The sequence below is a fragment of the Lethenteron reissneri genome, chromosome 25, assembly GCF_015708825.2.
Source record: "Lethenteron reissneri isolate LAM-NWPU_2019-01 chromosome 25, ASM1570882v1, whole genome shotgun sequence".
Lineage (NCBI taxonomy): Eukaryota > Metazoa > Chordata > Hyperoartia > Petromyzontiformes > Petromyzontidae > Lethenteron > Lethenteron reissneri.
Genome location: NC_083803.1, coordinates 4,165,284 through 4,186,234, shown reverse-complemented (window position 1 = coordinate 4,186,234; position 20,951 = coordinate 4,165,284). Strand labels below are relative to the sequence as shown.

The 20,951-nt window shown below is 50.7% G+C and overlaps 1 protein-coding gene across 5 annotated transcripts in view; it reads left to right on the top strand.

The window, feature by feature from the left end:
• Positions 1–20,951, top strand: part of LOC133347052 (uncharacterized) — a 55,065-nt gene that overhangs the window by 22,202 nt on the left and 11,912 nt on the right. For all 5 annotated transcript variants that reach the window (XM_061558947.1, XM_061558948.1, XM_061558950.1 and 2 more), the window contains 2 exons: positions 4,146–4,252; positions 18,043–18,259. In XM_061558947.1, coding sequence (XP_061414931.1) covers positions 4,146–4,252; positions 18,043–18,259 — 324 coding nt within the window. The remainder of the gene's footprint in view (positions 1–4,145; positions 4,253–18,042; positions 18,260–20,951) is intronic.

Sequence of the window (20,951 nt, the reverse complement as noted above, 5' to 3'; positions counted from 1 at the left end):
ATATGATTCCTTGCAGTCACGAAAGCTTCAAGTCTAGAATTAGCGGAGCTTATTCTATCGAAGAGCGGAGCGCTGTCGCTGCAGATGTTGGTCAAAAGTGCGACTAAAAACAATAACGTCGTCTAAGTAAATGAGACACGTTTCCCACTGTAAGCCGGCCAAAACAAGCTCCATCAACCGCTGAAAGGTGGCCGGAGCCGAATTCAAGCCCATCGGAAGGTAATTGAACTGAAAGAGACCTTGAGGCGTGCGAAACGCGGTTTTTGGCTTCGACGACTCGTCCAGGGGTAGCTGCCAAAACCCCGAAGATAGATCAAGGGTGAAAACATATTTTGCGCCGGACAAGGCATCGAGAGAGTCATCCATCCGCGGAAGTGGATACGCGTCGACCACCGAAACTTTATTCAACTTGCGAAAATCAACACAAAATCTGAGGCTACCGTCCTTCTTTTTGACGAGTACAACAGGCGTGCCCCGAAGGCTATTTGAAGGGGAGATAATATCGGCGGCCAGCATGTCGTTGACCGCACGTTGCACGCGGTGGGATAACGAGCTCGTACAACCCAGATCGAATTCATCCTTACTAAATACGTCCAAATATTTGCATAGCAGGGAGCGCACTTTACCCCGTTGTTCGGAGGACAAGGATGCATTTTCCCCACACAACACTGCAACCCATCGCTCATCCGTCTCACGGCAAGGCTGAACCGCCCATACCAACCGCTGCGGCTGAACCTCATCGTGGTCCAAAAACATGGTGGTGGCATGAGCCAGCACCGTACTAGCAGGAACTATAACAGCGTCCGACTCCCCGTTGAGTACCTATAAGAAGGGGGCTTGCTTGGATCGAACAATTGTTTGCGTGCCAACAAGCGCCAACCCTCGGGTCACAGCATTAGACGGGGTCAGAAGGACTCCAGCCGCCGAAACAACATGTCCGATCCCCTTGCGATAGCGTAATGGCACAAGCATCTGAGATCCCGGAGGAATCTCCACCTTGACATCAATGAGGGCCTGAACTGCAGCGCTCGGTGTTGAACACAGCAATGGAGAGGGCAAAAAGGACAATTTGCGACTTGAAGGCATCTCCAAGCAACCCTGATCGACCAGGATCTTAACAGGCATGCGACGAATAAAATCAGTTCCCAGCAAACAGGGCACAGCCAACGACCTCGAGATCAAAACCGGACCCGATACGGCAACATCACCGATGACAACGAGGGCATCCACCTGGCCAATGACGCCCATGCTACCCCATTAGCCGCCACACAAGCATCAATGACTGGCCGTATTTGAGCAACGGGAATAGACAACAATTGAAAAATGACATCCAAAATTATAGTAGCGGAAGCCCCGTGTCCACCAAGATACAAACGCTCACACCCTGTATTGAACCGGGCACCGACAAGGATCCCGCAGCCGCCGCGACCACACAACACACCAATTTCTTCCATTGTGTGAGCGAATTGGGCCAATTCTGTGTAACCGAACCCGAATGACCAGTCCCAACAATCAAATCCCGCTGTGAGCGAACAGGCACCGTGACTCGAGATGCATGAGGTTGCAAAATGGGCCGTGTGTCCGACGTGTACCGACTCGCCTGCGGGTTCGGAGGATGAGCCGTCGGAGGGGCAGCAGGAGTCGGACCAGCAGTCGAAGATGGAGAACGAGGATGACTCCGGCATTCCCTCGTGAAGTGACCCAGCCGGCCGCATCGGTAGCAAGTGACGGCCGGCCTCAGAGCCCCCCGGTCTTCACGAAGACATGGTCCGTCGGTCCCCCGGCGACGAGAAGCATTGCCCCGTCTCCGATCCCATCGATAAGCTGCAGCGGCCAGATCACCGTCCGAAGACTCTTCCTGAGGCAGAATATCGACAACCTTAGTTCGTGACCAACCCTGTGGTTCCCCGCCATGATTCGGGTCACCCGTCCACGCCGCCATTTGTGACCAGCACTGCAGATTTTCGTGCGCGTGAAAGCACCTGGCAGCCCATCTGGATAATTGCGTTTCGTGGCCGCATGCAGGAAGGATAACCCCCATGTCCCTTCCCAGTGCCAACATACGGTCCATGACGAGCAAGCTGAGGGCCTCGGGGCAGGCGTCCACAGCCAACACTATCAAAGCACTACGGTAGGCCAAGGGAGATTCCGAACTGCCCCGCTTATGCTGTATAAATTTCCTCCGTGTGTCTGAAGGTGGTTCATAAACTTCCGCCATCTCGGCATATGCACCCTGTAATGTTGACCTTTTTTCCGGGGGAATGGGCCTGAAGACTGTCAGAGCGTCGTCGTCCAGCACAATCGGTAGAGCAACCAGTGCCTCTTCCTTTGTCCAATGGACTGACCGGAACGCCGCCTCCAACCTCCAGGTGAAGGCGTTCCAGTCGCCGCCTGCCGCGATTAATTATTTAACGTGGGGAGGTCGACTGGCCGCGATCGGTACTGCTCCGTACGACAGCAGCGGCTGCCGCACCCTTCCCAGCACGCGGCTCGTTGGAAATGGCGGCTCCCCACCCGCCTTCGCCGCACTGTCCAAGATGGCAGCATCCTGCCGCGTGGCGCGTAATGGCGGACGTCTCCTCCGCGCGCGCAATGGCAGACACCGCCTCCGTGTGCGCGATGGCGGGTGTCACCAGAGCCGGGGAACCCGGCCTCGCCGCTGGCTAACGGCGCACTGGAAGCGGAGGTGAGCTCCGAGGGAGGATCCGCGACGTGGCCCGTGGCGAGGAGGAGATGAGCAGCGACGCGGTCCGGAACCCAGGCTTCCCACACCGACCACGAGTCGTCCCCTGATGTCCCTTATATCCTACTCGGCGGAGCTAAGCCCCGCCTCTCGCCACGCCCCCTCGGGGAACCTTCTCGATAGTTCCCGAACCTCTCTCAGCAACCCCGCCCGTCCTCTCCGGCCCAGATCATATCCCCCATCAGGAGTGGATGCTGATGACGTAATGGTGACTGTGCCCATTACCCTCTGGCACCCCCTGGATGGCGCTCTCTCATTACATATGTATGTTTTCAACAAGAGTCCCTGCAACCCTGATAAGAGTTAGCCATAAAGCGTTTTAAAGCATTAAATAACGTTTTAAAAAGGCAGTGCTATCTAGGCAGATGGTACCGCTCATACACGATGATGTCACTGTCCCAAATGCTGGTGCTGACATGACACAGGACACGTTAAAATGCCTTAGAAATTAAACGCGTCCTATCGTAATATTACTGAAAGCTTTCTTTGGACTCCCGACATCAAACAATTGCTGCGATCATCTGTTTGATTTTCTCTGCACGTTAAATTGCTATGAATTGTTTCCAGTGGAAACAGCTTACTTTTAAGATAATTTTTGTAGTTGTTGTAAATACCGAACTACATGGTAAAAATGTTCGTTTTTAATGGGTTTATTTTTGTGTGCCCTATCCGTATGGGCTTGAACACACACGTTTCCAAGATCTGCGTCAGTACAGAGGGCAACACACCGCAAGCCCATCACTTACAGTAAAAGGAATAGCTGATGACGTGAAGGCCAACCATGCAGAAACAAGGCAATGATATTAATCTTGGCACAGTGCCTTCAAGGAGGGCAATTATTGTAATGACTTCCGGGAATATTACGCAGGGTTAACATGAAGGCATAAGGTGTGTTTAAATATAGTGCAACGACTGTCATCTGCTTCCATATTGACCTTAACGTAGATATTTTTTTTCAAAGAAAGTTGGCGGGGAGAGAGAGACGGGTATATCCCACACAGGTTTAAAAAAATATTTATTCGAATTTGGCCAAGCGGCGCTGCGTCATGTCCTTGGACCCGCACTCGGAATGTCGCGAGGTCAAACCCTGAACAGGAGCCAATGCAGCCCAGTGTTACTCCTGAGTTGCCAAAATATGTAGCACATTATGAGAAGTAATTATTGACTGTTCCATGGTTCCATTAAAAAAGTGCCACCATTATTTTGAATCTCTCTTGCTGTCTCAGAGTCACCAACGGTACGGAGCATTGCCCCCTCCGCCTTTTTAGAGCAGGAAGACACGTTGCCTTGGTTTCTGAGGTTTATTATGGTAAATTTCGACATTGAGGTCTGCTACATTGAATACCAACCGCTGCTGCTGCTGCCTTTGTTTTTCTCCCGTTGGCGTCTTGTGCGTGGGCAGCACGGGGAGCCCAGGCGGTTGCGTTCAGGGCCGTCCAGGGCCCTGGCCGCGTTGGGGAGAGACGACTCCTCCCGCTCATCCACTCGGCAGCTGCACGCGCTGGCCAGGTAACGAGCCGCCCCGGGGCTTTTGCTCGTCCACGCTCGCGACGACCGATTACGTGAACCGCTTACACTTAAATCAATTGCCGTTTCCAAGCGCGATGTTATATCTCCTATGTCTGTCCCCGACGTCGTCACCTGTGCAGTGGCAGTCCGCACGTTTCATTCACAATTAAAATCACAACGATGCCAAATTCTCTCGGTGCCCCGAAAATGAACGAATGCGATGCGCAAAGAGAGAGGAAATGAAGAGGTATTTAATTTTATGATTGAACCCAAATCTAAGTTTGGTGCCATGTGTATGTGTGTCTTTGTGTCCAATGTTCTTTGTATTAATCCTTAGAGCCTTCGAATGTAAATAACCCGTATTTAGAGATATAGGAACACATTGTAGACTACCTAATTAATGCTCGATTCAATACTGTTGTGCAAAAAGGACCATGTACACAACACATTTTTGTAGAACTTAGGATCTGCGATTGTGTTTCGTGCGATACTTTGCACTGGTGAGCAGACCTTGCCAGCGTGAAGAGCGGCACGTGCAGATGGCCTGATCTAACCCCTGTTGCAGACACCGCCTGTGAATGGCGCTTACTAAACATAGCCACAAACTGAAACAACCCGCGGTGTTCTTTAATTAAAACGCGATGCGCCATTGTGCACAGCACTGCCGCGAAAACAAAAAAAAACAATGCATTGGTTGTGCTGGCGTTTGGACAACCTTCCAGCAGCCGATTGACCTTTTGAAGTAGCCACCGCAGGTGTGTGCGCTTAAATTGCATGACATCGTGAATCAAGCAAGACATAAACAGATGGTGCAGTGCTCTGTGAATCGTGCAGCTTTGAGCAATTCCGTGTTGGATGCGCTAATGGTGAAAATAAGGTCGGCCAGGGGTCAGCTGCACTTTGGTTTGAGTGTGGCCAGCGATGTGTGTCCATCTTTCCTGTTGCAAGCGCTTAGCCACCTGTGCAGTTGCGTACAGTCTTTGCCGATAAGTGCTCACTTTTTCCATGTTACACGTTCCCGAGTGCTGCCCGGCATGCTTGGACTTTAAAATGTTCCATTCAAAATCCTGAAAATCCCACACCGTTTCCAAAGAACAGGAAGACTTCTCGCGCAAGCTAAAGTAGTGCTTCTAGTTGCTACATCGATGTACAGTAATCACGATTAAAAATTAAATGAATACTCTCAGTGCAATATCAATATATGCTCCTTTCTACATTTATTTTCTGTGAGGTATTGAGTGGCGCAGAGGTCAGAGCTCTAGGATGGCATTGCTAAGATTCCCGGCAAAAATCTGGGTTTAAAATCTGGTCCATGATTAAACTGGATTCTCCAGCGGTATGGATTTATGGTCTCAGCCCTGTCACCACGAGCTGCAAAAAAAACCCTCTCCAATTGTATTTTACTTAATTTGACCGTATTTAAAATCTGAAAATTTCATAAATGTCATTTGACTGCATGTGCGAATTTGTCGCCTGGTGTGTGCACAAAAAGGCCACGGTGGTATTTCCCACTGTGGACGGACCTTCGCATCTCGTGTGCCCTGTTTGCGTCATGACGTGACACCAAAGCGCAATTGGAATAAGACCAGGGGGGGGGAAATGGCAAAAGAGATGAAATCACACTCGTATACCGTGCTGCCATCGTTTGTGTGCGGAATTTAATTGTGCATGTAAATGTGAAGCGACCATCATCTCCACATACGTTTGCCAAATAATTCCATGCAGGCGCTGCTTTTACGATGGGCCCAATATTGTTATCCAGCAGTCAGTCCATCAGATGAGTTTAGGTAAGGCCTGTTGGGCTAAGAAGCCCTTTTTTAATGGTAAGAAGTGTCTACTGTGGGTGTTTGGGAAAAAATCTACCGGTAGCTTTTTTTCTTTACACATTTACAGACACAAATTTCAGTGTGCTTCCATATGCATGGCTGGACCTGTACACGCCTCCGTTTATACGCACCAGCGATCATGCACGTTGCGCAACCTCTGCCTTTGTCGAGGTTATTATAATAATATATTATTATTATTAAGTTTACTATCTCTCTGCACGCTCCTGAATTTGGCGCACAACACAAAAAAAGACGGGGGTGGAGTTGCTTGCCTTGGATTATGGACCCTTGGCCTTAGCTCACGAACCGTGAATTTGTGGACGCTGCCGCTGCGGCAAATAGTGTGTTGCGACAGCCCGTGGACGTCGCCAGGAGGTAAGGTCTCTACGCTCAGAGTCTCCGAGCCGCCCACTCACCATGGCCAGTGTGCTCACACGGAGCTGAAGGCCGGCAGCCCCGGGGGGCACACTTCAACGCACAGGGCGGCCACCATTAAAGCCTCTTATCTGAGCCTAACTGCTCTAGGCGCTGCTATCCCTTCACGCTTGTGTAATGCGGGCGTAAACGGCCCTCCGGAGGTGACGTCAGGAGGGGAGGAGTTAGGTCACGTGGGGGGGTGAGGGGTTAGGCTATAGAAGGAGGGGAACCGGAAGAGGACGGGAGTGACGGGGAACCAGGAACAGAGAGAGGCCACGAAGGGCGAAGCGGAGGGTGGCGAGATCGCCACGAACACGGGGGAGCGAGGATCGGCACCGTTGGCCAGCGGTGACCGACCCGAAGCAGCGAGGAGGCTGCAGTCAGCAGCGGGGCTGCACAGAGAGTCAGCAGCGGGGCTGCATACAGAGTCAGCAGCGGGTCTGCATACGGTAGCAGCCAGAGGGTCTGCACATAGGGGTAGCAGCGGGAGTCTGCATAGAGGTAGCAGCGAGTCTGCAGGGAGGAGGTTACAGTAGATGAAGCAGAGAGTCAGAGGGAAGAAGAAGCTATAATAGCAGTGAATAGCCGGGGGCTACAAATACAGAGTTATAACAGAGTGCCGTGTGGGTGAAGACGAGAACCCAATAAAAGACACGAAGACAGAAGGAAGTGTCCGAGTCCTTTTATTACACTGGAGTCAGAAGTGAAACGGCATGGCGAAACAACTGAGGAAAAAGAATATTCCATCCCCGGCGTCGGCTTCATCTTCGGACGACGACGATCTTCCTCCTGCGGTCGGCTTCACTTCGGCGGAGGGAGAGATCCGTGGGGGCCCGGGCGTCGAGGAGGTGGCCCCTTCGTCCGACCCATCTGCGTTGAAGGACGAAGATTTAAGATGGACCCGGATGGCGGAGCAACTGGCAACCCTAAAAACCGTCATCACAGAGTTGTGTGACCTTGTCACGCCAAGGGCGGCGTTGGAAGGTGATGGTGGTGATCGGCAGGAGCCCGGGTCGTCTTCGATGGCGCCGCCATCGGCCACGCGGCGTGAAGACGCCATCTTGGGCGTGGCGCACCACGGAAGGCGGGAAGCCGCCATTTTGGGGCCGCCGCGAGGATCGTCCGCCATTTTGGCGACACAGCGTTGCAACGCCTTGCTGAACTTACCGCCGGAAGAGTCAGCGACGGACGGAAGCAAGCCAAGGAGTCGCAGTCGTCACCTTACAACCGTCAAAGAGTTCTCCATCGGGGGCGATTGGAGTGCGTTCGCCTGCAGATTTTTGGCGGCGGTACGTACGGCAAGGTGGACGGACGCTGAGGCACTGGAGGTGCTCCCGACTCTTCTTGATGATGAGTCCGTTCGTTTTTTTCGCTCTATAAAAGCTGCGAAGAAGAAAACTCTGCGAGGGGTGTTCGAGGAAATGGCGGACGCGTACGAGCCACCGGATGACGCCCATCGCCGATTCGTGCAGCGGCAACGCGCACCTGAGGAGTCACCTGTAGCGTACAGGGGCGCCGTGTTGGAACTCGCTATGGCCGCTTACCCGGAGACGGAGCCTGACCTGCTGGAACCACTCATCTTGGGGAAGATGTTGGAGTTGTCCCGAGATCTCGGCATTCCTATGCCGGCGTGCGGTCACGAAAAACTCACGTCCCGGACCGCGGCCAAGTGTTTGGACGCCCAGTTCAATCTCCGCCGCTGGAAACAGGTGACGGCGTGGACGGGCGGTCCTGTCGTCGATGGGGGGGCCGTAGGGTGGGACCCTACGAAGGCCGTGTACGTGCCGGATGCGACCGGCCCAAAGGAGTTGTCGGCCGCCTCCACTCCGTGGCCGGCTCGAAGCGGGCCAGGGCCGCGGGCTCCGCCGCCGGCGCGGCCGCGTCGGGACGGGGTGCCCGCTGCGCGCCGCCCCGACGTCGACTGCTTCCGCTGCGGCCGTCGGGGCCACTATGCCAGGGACTGCTGGGCCCGGGTTCCGGGGCCGCCCCAGCAGGAGGCCTCGACAGCGGACGCCCCAAAGAAAGACCCTCCGGCACAGGCAAGTCGGTGCGCACCAGACACCCGGCAAGGCCTGACACCTCACTCATCGCCGTTGTTATGCGACGCGGATGTTGTAAAATACGGGAGGCCAGTATCTGAGCCTTGTCGCTCGATAACGCAGTGGCGTAAGCTGGCTCGGCGGGTTGTCGCGGCCGCTACCGGTTCGTCCACCGTACCTGGGTCCATCCAAGGGGTGGACGTACGTATTTTGGTGGATTCCGGTGCGTCCGCGACCATTATTTCGGATGTGATATTCCATCTTTTGAACATCCCACCGGGGGCCGTGAGGCCGGCTTACGCTTCCTGCATCGCTGCGAACGGGGGTAGTATGGGCATCGTGGGACAGGTGGACGCTAACATTTCTATCGGGGGTGTCTCGGCCTCGGGCGTTGTGTTGATTTCGAGGTCCCTGGCGGTTCCTTGCCTGTTGGGTACGGATTTTTTGGCTAAGATGCCCATTCTAATTAGAATCAATGAAAATTGCATAGAACTACCGGGGGGCCGGAAATTGGAATTGTTACAGTCCGCCTGGGGGCGACCGGCTCCTGTCGCCCAGGTGCAGGCGCTATCGGAAGTTTCGGTTGATATTCCACCTGGCTCTCAGATGCTCATTCCCTTACGATACCGGAAGCCGGTTCCGGGTCGGCAGGGTGCTTTTGGGATTTTGCTGTCGCCGTCCGCCGCGGTTACGGGCGGCTTAGCGCTGGTAGGGGCGCAAACTATTGTCCGTCCAGATCAGCGCCCGTTTTTGCAGGTGTTAAATGCGAGTGCTGAAAGCGTGTGTGTGCCGGCTGGTACCGTTGTGGCACATGCCACTACGGCGTTTACGGCTCAGAGTGACCTGCCGGACGGGGGGCTTGTGGGTGGTGTTTCACACGATGGAGGGGTTGATGATCGTTGGATCGCCGAATTATGTGGGGAAAATTCGGCCCTTTCCACCGAGCAGCGTTGTGCGATTCATAAATTATTATCGAGCTATTCCGATGTGTTTAGCTCGGACGATTTGGACTTGGGACGCACCTCGCTTCTCTCTCATCATATCGACACGGGGGACGCTGCCCCTATCCGTTTGAACTCGCGTCGGATGAGTCCGGCTGAGCGTGAGCATGTTCGAGGGGCAGTGGAAGACATGTTGAAAGCGGATATTATATCTCCGTCTAATAGCCCATGGGGCGCGCCTGTTGTGTTGGTTAAAAAGAAGGATGGTAAATTGCGATTTTGTGTGGATTTTCGGAAGTTGAATAAAGTGTCGGTGGCAGATGCGTATCCCCTGCCGCGTATGGACGATTCTCTCGACGCCTTGTCAGGGGCTAAGTTTTTTTCAACGCTGGATCTCTCTTCGGGCTTCTGGCAGCTCCCCCTTGACGAGCCCTCGCGAGAAAAGACAGCTTTCCGTACGCCGCAGGGGTTATTCCAATTTAACTGTCTTCCGATGGGGTTGAATGCTGCCCCTGCCACTTTTCAGAGGTTGATGGAGTTGGTATTGACGGGGTTGCAGTGGGAGACATGTCTCATTTATGTAGATGATATTATAGTCTTCAGCCGCACATTTGATGAGCATTTACTGCGGTTGGAGGCTGTATTCGCCAGAATGCGTTCTGCTAATTTGAAATTCAAGCCTAAGAAATGTCATTTACTGCAACGCTCCGTTCGATACTTGGGACATATTGTTAGTGCGGACGGGGTGGCCACGGATCCTGAGAAAACTGCTTGTGTCCGGGATTGGGCAACCCCGGCCACGGTGGGTGATGTGCGTCGGTTTTTGGGGTTCGCCTCATATTATCGGAGGTTTGTTCCGAATTTCGCTACTATCGCCAGGCCTTTGCATCTCCTTACTGGGAAGGGGCATAAATTTGTGTGGGGACCGCCGGAGGAGGCGGCGTTTCGGAGCCTGCGCGATTTACTGGCTACTGCGCCGACGTTGGATTATCCGGATTTTGAACATCCCTTCATTCTGGATACTGATGCGAGTGACACTGGTATTGGGGCGGTGTTGTCCCAGTCAAAAGGTGGTGTTGAGCGTGTGGTGGCGTATGGGAGTCGGGTTTTATCTCCCGCGGAAACCCGTTACTGCGTCACTCGCAGGGAACTTTTGGCTATTGTGTTTTTTCTCCGACAATTTCGACCGTATCTGTACGGTCGGTCGTTTATTGTCCGCACGGACCATGCGGCCTTGCAGTACGCTCTTAAGATGGACCAGCCATCCGGACAATTGGCGAGATGGCTGGACACGTTGCAAGAATTCTCCTTCCAAATTCACCATCGGAAGGGTGTGCGTCACGCTAACGCGGACGCACTGTCCAGGTTGCCTGCAACGATCCCCTTGTGCGTGTGCGTCGGGGACGCATAGGTGTGGACCGACTCAGCCCCCCCCTCAGCCTGTCGCGCTGGCAGTGGATGTTCTCGAAACTCCGCTTACACCGGGACCGGTTGATGGGGGACCGGCTGACGGGATTTTGCGTCTTCCAAGGTCTGTGTGGATTCGGGAGCAAATGTTGGACGAATCTTTGGTGTCGTTGCGAAAACGAACGGAGAAGGCGGGTAAGGAAGTCGGTGCGGGTGGTATTTCGGAAACTGCTCTCCGAGATGGGTTACTGATGTGGAGGGAAGGGATACAGGAACACTGGCGTCTCGTTGTGCCTGCGTCATTGCGGTATGAGTTGATTAGATCTTTGCACTGTGACACACTTTTACACCTGGGGGTGCAGAAAACCCTATTGACGCTGCAACGAGACTATTATTGGCACGGCATGACGACGGATGTCGTCGGTCACGTTCGCGCGTGTCCCGATTGCGCCCGCCGTAAACCACCTAAACATCCATATGTTCCGCCGATACAATCGATTAAAGTATCTCGGGTTAATGAGCTGGTGGCGTTAGATATTTTGGGACCCTTTCCGCCATCCGCTAAGGGAAATAAGTATTTACTGGTGGGGGTTGAGTACCTCTCTCGCTGGCCGATGGCCTGGCCTTTGCCTGACCAGTCAGCGGCGTCTATCACTGACGCCTTTCTATTTGGGTATGTAATGGACAAAGGGGCGCCGGAGAGGCTCCTTACGGATCAAGGACGTAACTTTTCGTCCAAATTGTTGGGGGAGGTGTGTGCGGCTCTTGGAACTAAAAAGATACGGACGTCCCCCTACCACCCGCAAACGGATGGTATGGTGGAACGGTTGAATCGGACTCTGTCCGCCATGCTGTGCCATACAGTCGGGGAAAATCAATCTGATTGGGATTTGCATATCCCTGGGGTGCTTTCGGCGTATCGCATGACGCCGCACGCGGCTACTGGATACTCGCCGTTCTTCCTTATGTACGGCCGGGAGAATGTGCCGCCGATTAATGAACAGTTGGGAACCGGCGCGAGGGGGCCTGTTAAGCCTCTTCCTGAGTATATTAAGGACAACGTTCGGCGTGTCGCTGAGGCGAGGGAAAGTGCCCGCATGGCTACTGCCAAGGCTCAGGCCAGGAATGAGCGGTGTGCCCGACGATCAAAGGGGGAGTGCCCCTGGAAAAAGGGGGACCTGGCCTGGCTTCATTGCCCACAGGTGCGGCCAGGTACCTCTCCTAAATTACATAGACCTTGGCAGGGTCCGGTCCGCCTCATTGAGGTTCCCAACCCACAGTCGGCGCGTGTTCAGGTTGGTTCACGGCGCTGGTTCGTGCATACATCCCGGTTGAAGCCATACATTGCCCCGCGGCCGGATGCGTCATCTCCCGAAGTTGCCTTGCCGGGTCTGTTGCTGCCGACTCGCCCTTGCCTGTGTCTGTTGACCTTGCGAGAGCGCCTGTCGTACCCTTCACAGACAAGCCGGCCGTGACAGCGCAGGGAGGAGGACGTTCCGCTCGTGGGACGTCGACTGGAGCCGCAGAACCCACGGGACCTGCAGCTCTTCCTATCTCTCCGCGGACGCGAGTACGGGATGTCTCTGGACGCGAGCGGGACAGTGGCGGGCCTCCAATGGCGACGGAAGAACTTGCGCCCGTCGCCCCTAAAACCCTTCCACGTTCCCGCTCGGCGGGTGGTCTGCCGACCGTCCGGGACGGCCCGGCTGCCCGTACTCGCTCGAAATCCCTCACGTTTCGTTAAAATTGTATTGTGTTGTGTTCTGGTTATATTGTTGTTGCATGCTTCGTGTCTTTTTACGTGTTGGCCCTTTACACCCGCATTTCTTGTCAGGTTGCAATTCAGCCGAGGTCGGCTGGATTTTCTTTATGGGGGAGGGTGATGTAATGCGAGCGTAAACGGCCCTCCGGAGGTGACGTCAGGAGGGGAGGAGTTAGGTCACGTGGGGGGGTGAGGGGTTAGGCTATAGAAGGAGGGGAACCGGAAGAGGACGGGAGTGACGGGGAACCAGGAACAGAGAGAGGCCACGAAGGGCGAAGCGGAGGGTGGCGAGATCGCCACGAACACGGGGGAGCGAGGATCGGCACCGTTGGCCAGCGGTGACCGACCCGAAGCAGCGAGGAGGCTGCAGTCAGCAGCGGGGCTGCACAGAGAGTCAGCAGCGGGGCTGCATACAGAGTCAGCAGCGGGTCTGCATACGGTAGCAGCCAGAGGGTCTGCACATAGGGGTAGCAGCGGGAGTCTGCATAGAGGTAGCAGCGAGTCTGCAGGGAGGAGGTTACAGTAGATGAAGCAGAGAGTCAGAGGGAAGAAGAAGCTATAATAGCAGTGAATAGCCGGGGGCTACAAATACAGAGTTATAACAGAGTGCCGTGTGGGTGAAGACGAGAACCCAATAAAAGACACGAAGACAGAAGGAAGTGTCCGAGTCCTTTTATTACACTTGTATTGAGCAAAGGTTGCAGCTCGAAATCTTTTATTTCAATGATAGAATGACATCTTTCACATGTTCTGTCGTCGCCACCGATATCCTAAGATTCGATGATCGAGTGCGCCGTTTTTGTGTGTAACTTGCAACACCACTAACGATTGTTGCTTTAAGGTCTGATTGAAAAATATTGACTTGGAAATAATGGGTAAGTGGTTATGTGCCCGAGGGCGCTAAGACACACAATCAGTGCCGAGCCACTGGTTCAGGTGTCCTGAGTGGAAGCTGTGGATTCTTACTCAATTGGTTCTATTCCTCGCCAAGTATGATGTGCTCAGCCCAATCACCAGTGACCGCATCAGGAATACATATTTTAAATGGACAATTTTTTGATAGCTATTTAACTGCACATAGCTTTTACTCAATGGAGCATGATTGCAAATCGTTGTGATTGAATTCAATGTCATTATTGGATGGCGATTGGCGACATGGCCAAATTCATGCGATGGTTTCCTGCCAGTTATTGTTATTTTCTATAAATAAAAGCACGCATTTCATTGTGATGTCTCGAAATCACACACATCGCTCTAGAGCACTGCAATCCATTGAGAATTCTTTGTGACGATCATTGTGTGGTAGTGTTATGCCATTTCCGCGTACGCTATCCGCACGAAATTCTCTTCACTTCCAATCTTTTGCCACTTTCTCTGCTGTTGTTATTATTAGATCCTTCCACTATGTCTTCCCGTTTGGTGCTGTGTGTTGGTTTCCACAGCATCAGTTTTCCCACCGCCGTGGGATGCCACGGTGGCGAGATGTTATTTACCTCGCCCGGTATTGAGGGAGGTCGTGGTGTCGATCCCGACCCTGACGCCTGTATATTTAGAGCTTTTGAAAAATAGTTTTAAAATCTTTAGTTTTTGAGGTATCCGTAAAAGAGTAGATGCCCGGGCCATTGCAGTCGCAGCAAATACAAATCTAATGTGTTAATTGAACTTCCTAACGGTTTTATACTTTCAGTTTATTACTCGACCGATAAGAAAATAAGTGGAAGGCGTAGGAGGAGTGAGATATATGGGTGGAGTTGCAAATATGAAGGTGCTTCATTGTCATGGAAAGGGCAAGCCGAGCGTGACCTGATTTAATGTTGCACGCTCGCTGCACTGGATAATTATCCCCTGAATTGGACAAATCAGGCCTGAGGCTGCCATTGGATTACATACGAAGGAGCCACCAATTTTTAATTGGAATTTGGAGGCATCTTGACATTGATGCAAAACATACCCATAGCCGTTACGCACCGCCGCAGTTTTAAAGCACGTACCAATAGTCGAGGTACAACTGAAATGTAATGTTTCGATTTAAAGCTTTCGTGACTGCAGGGATTCATATTCTTGTTTTTTTCGGTAAAGTCACGTAGAAGGGAAATAATAAAATAATGTTTTATTTCCTGTTTTATTTTATTGTGTTTTATTTGTATTATTTTATTATTTTTCTTCTACGTGACTTTACCGAAAGAACCAAGAATATGAAATGTAATGTATTTGTTTTTTTGTGCACGCATTTTAACGCTTAATATGCACAAGTGGTGACCAGGTGTCTCAGAGTTCAGAGCACTGAGTTGGCACCACTGACGACTAGGTTAATACTCTTAGTTTTTTCGGTAAAGTCACGTAGGTAAAAATAATACACTACAGTTATTTTGCTGTGCCTTTTTACACCTGATGAAGGAAGCTTGTGTTGCCTCCGAAACGTCGTGATTTATTATTTTATTTCTATTATTATTATTTCTATTATTTTTATTACTTATTTTTTCCTACGTGACTTTACCGAAAAAAACCTAAGAGTATAAATCCTTGCAGTCACGAAAGCTTCAAATCTAGAATTAACTTAGGTTAATACCGGATTCTCAAGTTGAGTGAGCTTTTTCAACTCGGTCACCAATGATCGCACAAAATCTCATCGCATTAAAAATTTTTTTATCTTTTATTTGTCTATATTCCAGCTCTGATAATTAAACTAATTTATTTGCCTGCCATATGATGAAGTGAGAGAGTGCTGCCCTCTACCGTGTGGACCAGAGGTCACTTGAGTGGCTCTCAAAGGCACCTCTGTGATATCCATTCCCGTGCATCGTTCTCGAATGCCAAGGCTTGCATTGCTCTGCTAGAGATCTGCATGGACACATTATCCCAAAACCAATGGCACAATTAGGATGAAATTGGGGAAAAGACACAAACGCACAAGCAAAATCAACTCACGCATAAAGTACCCTATTTTATGAAGTGTGCTGCTGTGGCTGTGCCCATGTGCTGCTGTGTGTGATCTTCGAGGTGTGAGACTGACGCTAGGTGTGACGAGCCTGAACTGCGAAGACACTTGCAGCTTTCTGCGTGTGTTTGTTTCTCTCTGTAACGCATATAATTTGGGGCAAAGTCTGTGGAGTGTTGCCATAAAACGTTCTCAATATGCCATACTCCTCATGCCTGGTCTCGCATGATGCCGCATAGCACCAGTGCTCGACTGCCCGCACCGGCGGTGCTCACCGCAGCGCCGCTACAATGCAACCTCTGTTACACTAAAGTTATTGGCTGAAAAGGGGCTTGAGACAAGACGTCCATTCACCGCCGCATGCATGATGATTTTATCGCCTGATGTTTTGTCAGTGTGCTCTTTGAGATTTGTTTTTATCTTCCCTCTGGATTTGGGACTGCAGGACTGTGAGACCTAACGGCAGACGTTCTTCACGAGACGACCGTTATTTCTGCAGCGTTTTGCGATCTGGCCGCCGGCGCGGCGCTCTAGAGTGAATTAACCGTGCGCCTTCGGAGGTGGACTGATGTCTGTCAGCCGTGTCCACCGGCCACCGGAAGCGCTTTGACTTTCAAAGACTCCCACGCACCACCGCATGGCGTTGCCAGGGCGTGATTGTGGTCCAGAGGCGGCTCGTCTCCACGGAGCCACGTGGCGCCGTTTAAATAACAAGCGAATAACGATTAAACAAACCTCCTACGCATTTCACAAGTAGTACTAATCGCATATCTGCATTTCCCATAAATATGCTAAATTCCTCTTGATATGCAAATTATTTTGTCAAGCCGCTCTTCGCCCCTCCGTCCCAGCATAAATAGTCGCTCCAAGCCTGGGGCGTGCCATTCCACCTGAAGACGGCTGCTTGCGTTGTGGCCGAAACGTCGTGAGAATTATTTTATTATGTTTATTTTTATTATTTTATTATTTTCCTTCTACGTGACTTTACCGAAAGAACCAAGAAGATTAAAGCAACTTTTGAGCACGCCATTGATAACTGGGGATAACGCGTTGACGCATCCGCACTGACAGTTGACGTTTCGTGCGCGCGGCTGCATCTGTTAGAGAAGAAGCCGGGTGTAAATGCTGTTACCGGCGTTATCATTTGCAACAACGACACAAAACAAGAACTGCCGGGGCAAGGCGGTGCATTTCAATTAAGATCGCGGCGATAGTTGTGCGTCTCCCAAAGCTGAACACATTAACATAAATGTACGCACGAGCCGCATTGCATTCGGGTATAGCACAGAGGACGCATGCGGAGATTTTCTTAATAGCCTACGCAACATCGGATGCACGTGCGGCAGCACCGGTGCGTGAGTCAATGCCCAGGAAGCGGATCTGCACGTAAAGCAATGTAGCCGTCGCAGTTTTAGTCATGGTAAATAATTATTTAGTTAAAAATCTTTCCACTGATAAGAAGGGACCGTTTATCCCCGTTTTATTGGGCCTATCTCCTCCACGATATGGCATTGACCGCTGGTGACGAGGCACGTTCACGATTAATCCGGTCAACTCGGCGGTTCCATGGGGAATTTATTCGGATGGTGCCACCGGACAGGATGGGTGCGAAGCTTGTACCCAGAACACATGCCCCATTGGCCCGGCGCTGAAACCCGGCGCCTGACAGTGCCACTCTATGCCCCGCTGCGCACACTCTCTATCGATTCCCACAGCTGGAGATTAATGGTTGCATTGTCCGCGCCCCGCCATCATTAGTGAGTGTGTGGCGCTGATAAATGAGTGGCATTCACCAAATTCTTCATTTACCACATGTGCAGAGCTTTCCTTTTTTTGTCCTCCCAAAATTTCGAAAAAAAACATCGAAATTAGATCAAATGTTTACTGTCGTTCATTAAAACTCGGGTACATAAATAACGCCTGTGGGATGTGCATGTGGTCTTCCAGAGGAGCTATTGCATTGTGGGTAGAACTGCACTAATATTTATTAAATTCAATACCTGGCCCATTGGAATCAATATCTGCACCTTGCCTGAACCTGCACTTTAGTGTGACATAAGCATCTGATGTTTTGCATTAAAATCAGTACAGCAGATAATGTCTTCACATCCAGTTTCTTCTATGATATTCATGCTGATCTGTAGTACCATACTCATCACTGTCACTTCCTCCCATCAAACAGTGGAGCGGACAAACGGGAGACAAGACTCGAGCACATTTTATCTTTTAAAACTTGGTTCTCTCATTGATTGTGCATATCGTCTGCATTGCGTTGTTTTTGACATTTGATTTTTGGTCTGCAATCACTTCCTTCCCGAGTAATCATCTCAAACACCACTTTTTCTCCGTCGACTCTACAAGTGCTGCATGGGTGGTGCAGTGGAAATAATAAATGATGATGATGAAACACCGAGAAGGAGGTTGCCCGCGGATCTGAAACCATGCAATGTTGTGTCGCAGGAGAAATATGTGGGAGAGCCCCCGGCCTAGACTGGACCACGTGGTCCTGACAGCTCGCGATAGCCGCCACGCTGTGGGCGCGGGGGCTCGGAACGAGCACCAGCAAGCCCCGGTGCACGAGCAGGAGCCAGGAGAGACAGGCAGGTTGGCGACGGCCGTGCATTTCCAAGATTGCGGTGACGCTGCCCGACCGAGCTGCCCGCTGAGCCCGAGCAAGGTGGGGGAGGAGTGCCGCTGTTTTGCATACACTTCTCTGAATAATGATGAATGATACAAATGTAGATATGTAACGCCAACTTGCGACGCGCCACCGAACAGTATTCGCTCACTCTCGGATAGAAAGAACGACTCGGAGGTGTGAGGAACAGCAGGCAAGCGGGGAGGCGGCCACACGGTGAGCTGGTGCCAATAGTTGTCCAAGCTCTGCAGTCCTCTATATATTATTGTGGTTTTGGCCTAATTAATGAGTGTTTACGTGCGAGAGGAAATTGTAGCACCCTGGAAAAAATCCACGTGTGTGAAAGGGAAAGAAATGATAATTTACAGCCTTTTGTCAAGGCCATGCTGCATGAAGCGCTCCCCAATGTCGTGTTAGTCGTGGGCGTTCTTTGACCATACTGCATCACACTGGTCAGTGTGAGTTCATGAAGGGGTGGCTACAACCGTCTCAGCTCTCACTCTGCACTTGATGTTGGGTGTGGCCAGGAACTGAAATTTGGTTGTCGAATTCATAGTGCAATGCACTCACCACTGCCCGCTGCTCCGCGCTGTAAAGTCACGTAGAAGGGAAATAATGAAATATGTTGTATTGTTTCAACATTTTTATTATTTTATTATTTCCCTTCTACGTGAGTTTACCGAAAGAAACAATAATATGAATCCCTGCAGTCACGAAAGCTTTAAATCAAAAAGAAAAATAATAGGCTGATGTTTCAGGGAGTGACCGTTCATTTGAGCAGAAGGCCAGTACCTGGAACGTCCTCATTATATATTTGTTTATTTCTAATATAACGCGGTGTTAATAGAAAATGTGGTGAGCTCTGATGCTGAAGGACACTGGGCACTAAGGGGCGGTGCCTCAACGTCCCTCATTCAGACTCGGCTTGAAACCCCGGAGCAGATGGTTCGTGTGCTGTAATTACATCTACCTCGTGCGGACAGCTGCTGTCAGTTAACCCTGCAGTTGTTTATCTCTGTTGGTCAGTTTATTTTTGCTGATACAGATGCTTTCGAGATGATCTGCCCGATTTCTCTTGGGTTGGTGATTGTGCGAATTTATATATTTTTTGGGAGAAAATGTGCTGATGTTTCCATGAACGTTATTGATTGGGCTGGGTATGTTGTGGGTTTTAAAAATTGTTTGGTTTTTTCTCAGTGACACCATAAATAGAACCCACTCATACAGATATTTATGAAAGAAAATTGTGAATTGGTTTTAAAGAACACGTGTGATTTATTGTTTGAGCTCCAGAGTACTCACGCGAAAAAAACGGTGCCCCCACAGTGCATTGTGGGCTGTTACGCAGTCGAGTAGACACGCACGCTCAACAGCGACGACTGCTTATAGAATGCTTTATTAAAAATTCCTCTTTGCACTTTATTTCGAAAGTACCAGGTGTTCCAGACGCCAAGTTAACAATAATGTCGTCGCATAAAATCGCCTTTTTACTGGATGTTTGGGAAATTTCAGAGTCATTTTATTGAGAGGCGTTTCAGGATGAGAGGCGAGCGATGCTGTGATGGCGAGCTCCCGTGAAGGAAAACGGCCTTTGGTTAAAAAACTAAAATTCTCCACATTTTAAATAACAAAACGGTTGCGGATTTAGTCGCATTCAATTGATAAGTAGCATAGCTTGCTGAACACCCAGACAGATGGTGGGCAGGTAGACCATAGTCAACCTTTGGCTGGTGTAATAGAATTAGTTTTCGTGTCATTTACTTGAAAAGGTACCTTTAAACGAGATGTAATTATTTTCCTTCGCGTATTCCGCCGGAAGTAACCGAAGCTCTGGTGAAATAGCATTTTGAAAATTCTGACGCATGGGGCATTAATGTGCGAGGGCTTTCATCCGGGCGACGAGTGCAATTCCCGATGTTAGGGGCTTTTAAAATTCTAATCGTGTCGAAACAAAAAACAATCAAATCAGCGTATTTAAAGATAGGGCTATGACGTGCGCCTAAATGAAAACATGCAATTTAAGCCCACGTTGCAAATTGACCATGCTTTTATGATTAACTTCGTTTCAGAGCCCTCTGTAGTCAAGGACCTAATAATGAATGGAGATTACAACAAATTATAACTGTGCACGGTTCGTGGTGCAAAGGGTAAAATCGGCTCAGAATGAACATGCAAATTATAAATGCGACGTATAATGTGTAACGAGTATAAGGTTAATGAAATGCCTTTGGTTATTTTTTTAAACGAATATATAATGGCCCAATGACCTTTTGGTGCTCGTCTTTTTTGGGTGAATGGGAAATCCTTTGATCCACATTGCTCAAGTCGTTATTCTTGTACTCCCACCGTCCTGTAGGAACAATTAAACAATTAACTGTGCTTGTTGCTGGACCCTAGGCTGCCATGGGCCATCGGCAATTCATTGTTGCGTTACATCGATTTGCATCGGCTTCTATAGATTTTCCACACCATGGTCTCGCATGAGCCTCCATTGTTCTACAAGTTAAATGAATGTTCTGCACAGACCACAGCTGTCCCTACTACCATCTCCCTGTGTCCCGTATGTCCAACGCAAAAGCTGCTGCTGCTGCTGCCGCTTCTGCCACTGCTACCGATGTGACCTGACGTGTCACGTGGTTTCCGAATGGGGTGGTGCGTGTTGTTGCGATCGTGCACCCCTGGAACAGTTTTTGTCCCTGCGCACGCAGTCTTGGTGGCAACGGCAAGAGAG